This window comes from Clupea harengus, chromosome 24 (assembly GCF_900700415.2).
Source record: "Clupea harengus chromosome 24, Ch_v2.0.2, whole genome shotgun sequence".
NCBI lineage: Eukaryota > Metazoa > Chordata > Actinopteri > Clupeiformes > Clupeidae > Clupea > Clupea harengus.
The window spans coordinates 19,841,748-19,853,328 of NC_045175.1; the positions used below are offsets into that span (position 1 = coordinate 19,841,748).

At 41.1% G+C, this 11,581-nt stretch overlaps 1 protein-coding gene and 1 long non-coding RNA gene across 2 annotated transcripts in view; one reads left to right on the plus strand and one right to left on the minus strand.

The window, feature by feature from the left end:
* Positions 1 to 235: 235 nt before the first annotated feature.
* Positions 236 to 2,237, plus strand: LOC116219316. The gene is made up of 3 exons (XR_004163156.1): positions 236 to 373; positions 950 to 1,211; positions 2,204 to 2,237. It is a non-coding gene; the product is annotated as an uncharacterized LOC116219316 (long non-coding RNA).
* Positions 2,238 to 9,797: 7,560 nt separating this feature from the next.
* LOC116219137 (gastrula zinc finger protein XlCGF17.1-like) overlaps positions 9,798 to 11,581 on the minus strand; it is a 59,911-nt gene continuing 58,127 nt past the window's right edge. Inside the window, 2 exon segments of the mRNA XM_031562105.1 lie at positions 9,798 to 10,088; positions 10,774 to 10,935. Coding sequence (XP_031417965.1) covers positions 10,075 to 10,088; positions 10,774 to 10,935 — 176 coding nt within the window. The 3' untranslated portion in view covers positions 9,798 to 10,074.

Consider the following 11,581-nt stretch of genomic DNA (forward strand, 5'->3'; position numbering starts at 1 on the left):
TGGAGACTAAAAAGTATTTTTCTCTGCCGATGATACATTAGACAGTGCTCTACTCAGGGGCTGACTGGCCATCGGGGATCCCCGCGCGGCCGCCGTGAATTTTTCAGCTAAACGGACCTAAACGGTTTCCCATGCATTTCCAATGGTAGTGCTAAACCACTACGGGTGTAATATTATTTTGGCCACTACCACTTTTTGGCGCTGTTCCGAGCTAAACCACTATGGATGTAATATTCTTTTGGCCACTACGACTTTTTGGCGCTGTTCCGAGTTTTTTTTAAAGATGCGCGGTCTTTGAAAAAACTTTTAGTTCAGGCAAACTTCTGACAGGAGATTAGCTACATTTATTCACGCTAGTGTCCATCCATCAAAGGTAAGATGCATTGGTTGGGTTGAATGTACTTCTACAGGATACATTTACAGTTATATTGCCAGAATTTGGCATAAAAGTTTGCCTGCTTTGTGGTAACATTAGTTTTCGCTGCTAATTCGCTAGGTTAATGTTAGAGAGCTGACAGGCTTTTCTCTCTCACATCAGACACGTTTGGGGGTAATTATGTGCCAAAGAATGAATTAACATAATAACGTTTGTTTGTATTGTGTGTGGTTTTCATGCTGTTACATGATCATATGTTGTCAGCGCGGTACTGACACTAATTTTAACTAGCTATACCTCAGCATCACTTGTTGCTAAGAGACTGACGCTACGACGTGTTGAAATGACCTAATATAATGAATGAACATGATTATATTTTATATTTATGTGTACGGTTTTAATGTTGTGATGTTAACTCATCTTTACACCATGGATCTGACTTGTAATGTGTTGATAACTCGTCAGAATCGCTGGCTTGGTAAGAGACTACAGCTATTGGCTTAATACATTGCACTAACTAACAGCTTGACTACTAAGGGATTGATACATCTCTCTTTTTTCTGTTTACCAAAGTAATATTACAGTGCACAAGAAGAGAGTGGATGGCCACTGAATTGTTTCAGGCCCAGGGCTGACCGGGGCAGCACAGTGGAACTACCAACGGCTGGTGGACCTTAAGCAGCCAGGTGTCATCCTCCCTGCTGTGTTTTATCCAGCTGTAATGGCTGAGTTGAAGTCTGCCTCCAAGAATCCGTTGGCCAGCCGCTCTCTGCTGGTCCACTGCTAAAGCAGGAGATGTCGCCAGACGACCACCAGGAACCTCCAGCAGCAATTGGTAAGTTAACATAAAGTTTTGGACGTACATTTTTGCATCATACTGTAATGTTACAACATGCGTACGTGCGTCTGTGTGTGCCTGCCTGCCTGCCTGTGTCTGTGCCTGCCTGTGTCTGTGCGTGCCTGCCTGCCTGCCTGCGTGCGTACGTCTGTGTGTGCGTGCCTGCCTGCCTGTCTGTGCGTGCCTGACTGCCTGCCTGCGTGCGTACGTCTGTGTGTGCGTGCCTGTGTGCGTACGTCTGTGTGTGCGTGCGTGCGTGCGTCTGTGTGTGCCTGCCTGCGTGCGTACGTCTGTGTGTGTGTGTGTGTGTGTGCGTGCGTGCGTGCGTCTGTGTGTGCCTGCCTGCGTGCGTACGTCTGTGTGTGCGTGCCTGCCTGCCTGTCTGTGCGTGCCTGCCTGCCTGCCTGCGTGCGTACGTCTGTGTGTGTGTGTGTGTGTGCGTGCGTGCGTCTGTGTGTGCCTGCCTGCGTCTGTGCGTGCCTGCCAGCGTGCGTACATCTGTGTGTGCCTGCCTGTGTGCGTACGTCTGTGTGTGCCTGCCTGTGTGCGTACGTCTGTGTGTGACTGCCTGCGTGCGTACGGCTGTGTGTGCCTGCCTGCGTGCGTACGTCTGTGTGTGCGTGCCTGTGTGCGTACGTCTGTGTGTGCCTGCCTGCGTGCGTCTGTCTGTGCGTTCGTGCGTGCGTCTGTGCGTTCGTGCGTGCGTCTGTGTGTGCCTGCCTGTGTGCGTACGTCTGTGTGTGACCGCCTGCGTGCGTACGTCTGTGTGTGCCTGCCTGCGTGCGTACGTCTGTGTGTGCGTGCCTGTGTGCGTACGTATGTGTGTGCGTGCCTGCGTGCGTACGTCTGTGTGTGCCTGCCCGCCTGCATCTCTGCGTGCCTGCCCGCCTGCGTGTGTCTGTGAGTGCCTACCTACCTGCTAATCAAATGTGTTCATTTCAGTGACATAAAAATAATAACTGGTTTATTTTACTTTCCCATTGCTCCAGCCTAACCAGATGTGAAGAGTTTAGCAGTGCACAAGAAGAAAGCGAAGAGAAGACGGACAAAGACCTGTCTTGGCTGTGGACAGCCCAAGTCTCGATAGTGCGTCATTTAGTCATTGTGAAAAGTTATATTTGAATGCTGGCCTTAAATGTTCCATATCATTTCTGAAATGCTTATCTTTATGATTACAATCCACACTTTTACATTTGTATGTTACATTTGTCATTGTTAATAGCTGTTTGTTTGTCATTTTCCTTTGTCATTGCAAGCAGTTATATTTAATTGTTGGCCTTAAATGATCCATATTATTTCTTAAACATGTATCTTTAATTACAGTCAACGCTATTCCATTTGTGTAAATACTGAGACAAGTATAAATTATTTCAGATGTTGTCAATAAAACTATGATGACTAATAAAAATGGAACATATTTTGAAATATTACACACTGCCTTTTATTCCTGCTTAAATGAAAACAATATAGCTTTTTCTTATCTTAATTATACCATCTACAACAATAGGTTCTGTGTCATAAGAATGAATCCAAGTCTGCTGTTTCCTTTCATTTGAGCAGTAAAGGGGATATTAATGATAAACACACTTTGACAAACAAGGGAAGAACTAAACATTATTACATTTCTACAAAGATACTGACAATCTGATGGAGTAGTAATTGTACTATGTTCAAAGTAGTAGCATTACTATAAATTTGATATAAACTACAAAAAAACTAATTTTACATAGAAAGTTGTAATTATTTTTTAATCTCCAAGTATTTCCAATGCTTTCTACTCATATATTTCACATTCGATAACACCTCAATGGGGATACGACCCTCTATCTTGGGGAATCTGAAATAAATAATTAAATGCACTGACCAGAAAAATGCTTCAATCCGATTGGCCGGCAATCTGCTACAGCTATACACGGCTGGCCACCGGTGGGCCGACGAGGTTTGGATGGCGCGAAATACCGGCTCACCTACATCTCCAACCGGCCCTCCCTCAATCATCGCCGAAACCTCCAACTATTTTCCATACGATTCAGAACACGTATCATTCCCTATACTAACTCTAAAAATTAAAAAAAAACTGACTCAGATTTATAGTCCTCCTTGCAATCTGTACACACTCATGGTGCCTATTTTTCGAAAATGTTCTGAAGTGTCTTCTGAACTTCAGAAGTTCAACGTAAGAAACGATCTCCACCTTATTAATGAACGCCTGAAAATGGGTACACAGCCGAAGTGTTCTCAGCTGTGCGGATTGAGGATGAGGATTCTTAAATTAAACGCACCTGGATTTGCATACATACACGCCCGTCAGGGCACGCAACCGTAGTGACGTGTGCAGTCAGCCCTTCTAACTAGGGTTGGGTACCGAGAACCGGTACCAATATGGAACCGGTTCCAATACAACCGGTACCTACCCGGACCGAAATGCAACGCAGATTTCGGTGCTTCATTTCGGTGCCTGAGCCAATTGAAAACGGTTGCTAGGCAGATTCCGCGGGGCACATGTAAAACTGCCCCAGCTCCCAATGTAAACTTTGTCCTGTGTCGCTCACGCTCATTGGTGTTTTCATAGCAACAGTCTTATGACAGTGAAGAGCATGCAGCATTTCACAGAGCAAGCACAAACAGAACTAGCCATCAACCTTTTAACAGAGAAAATACCGAAAGGTAAACGGTCAAAAGTGTGGCTGTATTTCGCACCAAAATATTCAAACATCGCGACGTGCAGCAAATGCAACAAAACAATTGCGTGAAAAGAGTGGAGAGAAGGCAAAGAGTCAACGGCAGATCAGCAACCGAAGACTGAAAAATAAACGGAGATGACAGCTATACTTAACCTACGGTAGTCTCTTAAAGTGGCAGTACACATTTTCTCGTACTCAGTGTGTTCAAGTAACAAGATTAACTATAAACAAGATAGAAAAGATAGGTATAAACAAATCATAAAATGGTGAAATTTCATGAAATAAATGCAAACAAAATAATACATTTTTGACTCCAAAGGCAAATATGCTCATATTTTTGCAAAAGAAGTTTGAAGCTGTTTTTTGTATTTATTTATATTTATTTAAGTATACTATAAACTGTTGTTTACAGTTAATATAATGTTCATAGTTTGAAGTTAAAAAGTTTGAAGCCAAGTGTTTTGTATGTATTTATATTTATAATATACTTTAAACAGTTAATATATTGTTCAATTTGAAGAAAAAAAATTGAATTGAACAAAAGAATTGCTGACAAAAGAAGTATTGAAGCTGTAGTGTGTGTGTGTGTGTTTTGTATTTATTTGTATTTATTTAAGTATAGTCTAAACTTTTGTTAACAGTTCATATATTATTTAAGTTTTAAGTTAAAAGGTGTTTTGTATTTATTTATATATATAATCTACTTTAAACAGTTCATATACAGTGCCCTCCACAATTATTGGCACCCCTAGTGAATATGAGCAAAACAGGCTATAAAAAAATCTGTCTTTGCTGTTTATCCTCTTGTTCTTTCACTCAAAATATTCACACAAATCTTACCTTTTCATTGAAGTAAAACTATTGAAAGAAAAAAAAACTGTTGACATTAAATAAATATTTTTCCCCAAAACATGTGTGCCACAATTATTGGCACCCCTTAATTTAATGTTTTGTGCAGCCTCCCTTTGCCAAGATAATAGCTCTGAGTCTTCTCCTATAATGTGTGATGAGGTTGGTGAACACATGGCACGGGATCTGAGACCATTCCTACATACAGTATCTCTCCAGATCCTTCAGATTCTTAGGTCAACGCTTGTATACTCGGCTTCAGCTCTTCCGACAGATTTTCTATGGGGTTTAGGTCGGGGGACTGTGATGGCCATGGCAAAACCTTTATTCCGTGGTCGGTGAACAATTTTTGTGTTGATTTTGAGGTGTGCTTCGGATCATTGTCCTGCTGGAAGGTCCAACCACGGCCCATTTTAAGCTTCCTAGAGGGGGCTGTTAGGTTTTCATTTAATATCTGCTGGTATTTGATGGAGTCCATGATACCATGTCTCCTAACAAGATGTCGAGGGCCTTTGGAAGAAAAACAGCCCCACAACATCAAAGATCCGCCACCATACTTCACATTGGGTATGGGGGTCTCTTCTGTATGGCTATCTTTCTGTCTACGCCAAACCCACCTTTGATGTTTGTTGCCAAAAAGCTTTATTTTGGTCTCATCTGACCATATAACTCGGTCCCATTGAAAGTCTGACTTACATTTGGCAAACTGTAGGCGCTTTAGTTTGTTGTTGATTGACAGCAGAGGCTTTTTTCTGGCAACCCTCCAAAACAATTTGTGGTGATGGAGGTGGCGTCTGATGGTAGTTCTGGAGACTTTCTGAACCCAAGACTCAATTTACCTCTGCAATTCTCCAGCTGTGATCCTTGGAGATTCTTTTGCCAGTCGAACCATCCTCCTCACGGTGCGTGGGGTCAATTTACAGATAGGTCCTCTTCCAGGCTGATTCTTAACATCTCCTGTCGCTTTAAACTACTTAATTATTTCCATGATAGTGGAAATGGGTATTTTCAACTCTTTAGAGATTTACTTGTGTCCATTTCTTGATTTGTGCAGCTCCACAACTTTCCGTCGCACATTGTCCACTGTGTTCTTGGGTCTTTCCCATAGTGATGAATGACTAATGGAATTTGGCCTGTGTCACCTCATATTTGTTCGCCAGTGGAACAGGAAGTCATGGTTGACCTCTTAAGAGTTCCTTATCAAACAGGTGAACTTAAAAATGTAAAACATGACTGGAAATATACTTCAGTTAGATTTTAATTATAAGATTTTTCTAGGGGTGCCAATAATTGTGGCACACATGTTTTGGGGAAAAATATTTATTTAATGTCAACAGTTTTTTTTTCTTTCAATAATTTTGCTTCAATGAAAAGGTAAGATTTTTGTGAATATTTTGAGTGAAAGACCAAGAGGATAAACAGCAAAGACATATTTTTTTATAGCCTGTTTTGCTCATATTCACTAGGGGTGCCAATAATTGTGGAGGGCACTGTATTTGGCAGTAAAGCCTTTCTTAAATGTTGTCAATCGTAAACATTTTTTAATTTTTTATAAAAGTATCGGTTCCGGCACCGTTTAGGCACCGGTATCGTTTTAAAAGTATCGGTTATGTACCGGTATCGGATAAAAACCAAACGATACCCATCCCTACTTCTAACACGGAGCGGCCCGTGGGGCATCTGGTGGTTTTGAGGAATTGCATTTAAGAAAACTCTGGGCCATTTACGACTGTTATTTCGCGTGACAGTGATACAAGGTAAGTTGTGGCGTTGACTTGGCCAATGTTAGCTTGCTTTTCACAGATGAGGTAACGTTCCCTACCAACTAGCCTAGCTAACGTTAGGTAGATAAATGTCCAAAATTGAGACCGTTATGATCTGGTAAAATAAGCAAGCTGGCGCTGTTGTCATCATCGAGATGATCCATTTTAACATGTTAGCCGTAGTCACTTGGTTACAATCGATGAGCAAGCTATCCATGGTGGTAGTTGTAAAGAGGGCAATCTTATAATTTCTGATAACTTATGTAAAATAAGTTAACCAGCTAGCTTGTTATGCTAAAATCACCGTGTTACACACAACACTAACATTATAAACAATGTTAATATGTTATCTAGATTAGATAGTGAGGTTATAATAACACATGAGTATACTGATATTGTTTTTTATTATCATGTGACTATAATGCTTAACTTATTGTTTTGTTATGCACCTTCAACACCCCTACACACACACACACACAACCACACACCCAGCATGCAACACTACTGATACCACTGATGTTCACACCCCATCGTATGTTCTATTCTGTTCATTTCTACAATATAGTTCATACTAATTCTACCCTCTGATTCCAGTTTCTTTATTGTGTGGATATTCATTCCTTAAGGTTCTGTAGTTATACGTATAACCATCGGATACTAGCCCAGAGTTAAGCATATTCATCTAGCAAACTATACCTACCTTGGAGTGTTACAATAGCCAGTATCATTTTCATGTGTCCATCCAGGCAAATTGGTGGATCCAAATGTTATTAAAAAAAATATATATATATGATGTAATTTCTTTGTAATCATCCAAAATAATGTTAAGTGTATGGGTATTTTTCCAAGTAGGCCACTGACTGGTCGATACGTGCGATGCATTGAGTGGGCAACGCGCCTTGTATTGAGTGGGCCGGTCTGACAGTAACTCCCGGGCCACTTTTTTCCCCCAGTCCCTGGCTCTACTACATCATCTATGGTCTCTTGACTACATCCGCAAACACAGAGTCCATCAGCATGTTTATTAACTTTTGCTAGTGTGTTATCACATGTCCCACATGTCCAAATCTAATTTTTGATATGATATTTTCCTCCAAATTGTTCTTTACAGTAGTCCTGCTACCCCCAACTCTTGGTGTGCTTTAATGGTCCCACATGTATTGCCATATACCTCTGACCTTGTTCTTAATGATACTTCTAACTTCTGCTTTACTGTGTTGTTCATTAACATCTATTTCTTGTTTCTGTATTGCCTGTTTTGCATATTTATCAGCCAGTTCATTCCCCTTTACTCCCATGTGCGTTGGAACCCACCCAAAGGAAATTCTGATTCCTGACTTCTGCAGCCTATTTGCTAACTGCAACACCTCATACACTATATCTTGTTTTTACATAGAGTACATATTCTTCAACAAGACTATAACTGAACTGGAGTCAGACCATATTGCCACACACTTGGGCCTATAATCCTCCACCCACAACAAAGCTAATCGTATAGCTGTTAATTCAGCTGTAAACACAGCCAAGTCATCAGGCATCTGTAAACACCTGAATGCTATTAGAATAATGCACCCTACAATGCATTTCAACAGCGCTGTCATCCACAAAATCACCATTCTGTCTATGGTCTAATAGAGAGCAATCTACTGGCACTTCATCGAGCGTCCATGGAGGAACCCTGGAATACGTCACAGTAGGACTTGCGTTAAAAGCAGAAATTTCCATTCCTTGCGCAATTTGCTCTAGTGTCTTGAGCTCTGCTTCTTCTCCTTCTCCTGACAGGGCAACAACACTTTCTTACTTGGGAGATCACTATTGTGTCCCCTAAGATTGGTCCAGTAAACCAACACCAACTGTTCCCTTCTCAGTCTTAGTGGCATTTCACCCATTTCAACCTGTATTGCTGCTACAGGAGTGGTCTTGAACGCTCCACAACACAATCTCAGGTCGAAGTTAAGTCTGCCAGCCTTTTTTAATTTTTTTAAGACACTCATTTACATGTGCTCTTCTCTGTTTGGCTGCTTGCCAAGGCCAATCAGAATGAACTATTCTCTCTATGTGTGCTTGTGAGTGTGGAAGCCCTGGCGGTACTCCCCTCTGGCCAGAGATCCCTGGAATGCCTCTGGAGATCAATGAATCACGTCAACAGCTAGGCTGCTGCTCTCGCAGCCAGTCTGTCTGCTCAACCTCTTCTGCTCTTGTTTTAGGGGGACTCTTGATACTGATGAGTAAATCCATGTTCACCTCGTCATAAAAAATATCCTACAATATCTTTCAGTTTCATAATACTACCACACCTGCAAGATTGATACATGAAGCATGCACAAAATCTATCGAGTCATTTTTGACAAATAATCGTCGAAAAATCCGACCCAGTCTGCAAATAGGCGCAGATATACAATACCCCTCCTTTCAAAAGAGGGGTAATGAATGGAATCGCTATTAACTCTGCCATCATTATTTCATGCCTCATTTCATAACTTGGCCAATTATGTGTCCATAGTTTAAAAATGTTTTCAACTAAAATGAAATGATGGAATGTACCACAAATGTATTGTACACCTGTATGTATTTTTAGTTGTAATTTCCCTATCTCCTGCTGGTGACCCCAGTTCTCTGGTAAGAAGCTCTTAGCTGTCTACGACTACTCTAGGATTAGAGTGCCATTGACCTAAATGGGGCAGGTGTAGTTCATCTAGGTCTCTACCTAAATGGGGCAGGTGTAGTTAATCTAGGTCTCTACCTAAATGGGGCAGGTGCAGTTCTTATAGGTCCCTACCTAAATGGGGCAGGTGCAGTTCATCTAGGTCTCTACCTATTGTGGGCTTCCATATGTCCACGAATATGAGACTGCTGACATAAACTAGATCCATAATGTAAGTGCAAGGATACGGCCTTTCTCCCGTGTGTATTGTACAATGTGCTTGTAGTACATTGTATTTTGGGAAACTTTTCCCCACAGTCACAGCAGTCGTGAGGCTTCTCGCTTATGTGTGTACGTCTGTGGTCTATCGGGTTGCCAGTCAGTGAGGTATCTTCCACAGTACAGTACAGTACCGCAGCAGTACGGCTTCTCTCTGGTGATCTTTTACTGAAAGACATGTTGCAGTCGCTGCACTGGTGCCGTCTCTCACCACTGTGGATTATTTGATGGCTGTTCATCACTGAGTGAAACTCTTTCTCATACAGCGTCCACAATTATAAAAATAATAATAATAATAATAATACAAAACTTTATTTGTATAGCACCTTTCGTACAAAAAAATGCAGCTCAAAGTTCTTAACAGCAAAGAAATTACGTACACAAAGAAATTACATGCACAGTGATTCACATAAAACAAACGTAAAACTGTGATAGAGTGCATAAAGTGTTAAAAAATAGAATACATGAAATGCATAAGATAGAAACTAAAACTGCAGAGATAAAGTTCACCAATCCCCTTAATGTGTGTGCATATTTCAATTTGTGCATATTTCCCCTCTGTAGTTTTTCTCGTTTTTTAAGCTTCATCTTTCCTTGAAGGGGACTTGGGATACATATTTGATGCTAACGGATGGTCATCACTACGGCCTCGGTTCTGTGTACAATAAGAAAAAGAAAAAAAGATTAACATATTTGTAAATGTTTACATAGTAGTCTATCTATGTTTGCTATCCAAGGTCTAAAAATGCTAACTTAGTCGTTCTGTGTGCCAGAGCCACCAGCAGATAGTGCCGGAGGTATTAACCAATCACAGAACACATTGACCGGTCACAGAACAGTCTCTGGATCTCCCCCTAGTGTTACTGGCCAGTATTAGCACACAGACTCAAGACTGCCCAGTTTGAGCTACAACTGCTTCTGTAAATCTGAGAGTTGTTCTATTTTTTTTTTTAAAGATAAAACTGTTATTATTACATCTAAACAATAAAGTAATCACTAATGTATCGTACTGTGGACCATTTCTGTGTCGTGTGGATAAGTTTAAATAATAGGGCAAAAGACCCTGCTAACATGGCTGCTGGCCGACTTGCCCAAGGAGATGCCAATATACATATTTCACATGATACATCTCACTCTCTTATGCTCTCTTTTTCTGTAGCATTCAATTATGAACTTAGCTTTATTGATCACAGTGTGGACCTATATGTAAATAAAATATTTTCACCTTGTTTATCGTTTTCTTATGATGGGATTGTAGCCTACATTTAAACCACTATAATCAGTTCAATCCCTTTGTCAAGATTAGATGTCTTCATAACTGCCCGTGTATGAATCCTAACCTTTTCTTCCCAGTAGTGTCAATGTGCTATTCCGTCCCAGTACATGGCGGCAGTCCACCAGCTGTAGTATCAGAACCTTCAATGGTACTTGCAGTGTTGAGGGGTCCTTGGGAGGAACAGGAGACTCTGCCGAAGGAGATGGTCGGACAGGGGCTCCTGGAACTGGAGAGAGAGAAGTAAAACAGAGATGGACTTGAATGAGTGATTAAATCAATAAATACATGAATAACTAACTGGAAATGGAGAGAGAGAGGAGGGACAGAGAGAGAAGTAAAGCAGAGATGGACTTGGATGGATGGATGGATGGATGGATGGCTGGATGGGAGACAGAAAATGGCAGTAGGCCATATTAAGAGTGAGGGCAGATCTCTTTTGGCATTTGACAGCTATTAGAGAGATATCTGTCCATTAACATTGCATACATTGTGTCTAAACATAGGCAACTATTGCATTGTGTCTTAGCATAGGCTAGTATGACATTGTGTCTTAGCATAGGCAACTATTGCATTGTGTCTTAGCATAGGCTAGTATGACATTGTGTCTAAGCATAGGCAACTATTGCATTGTGTCTTAACATAGGCTAGTATGACATTGTGTCTTAGCATAGACAACTATTGGTTTGTGTGTTTGCATATACTAGTATGCCATTGTGTGTAAGCATAGGCTAGTATGCCATTGTGTCTTAGCATAGGCCAGTATGCCATTGTTTGTAAGCATAGGCAACTATTACATTGAAGATACATGTGCAACTTCAGAACAGAAGCAAGACAAAATGTGAGCACATCTAAAATAGTTGGTGGTTTCAGAA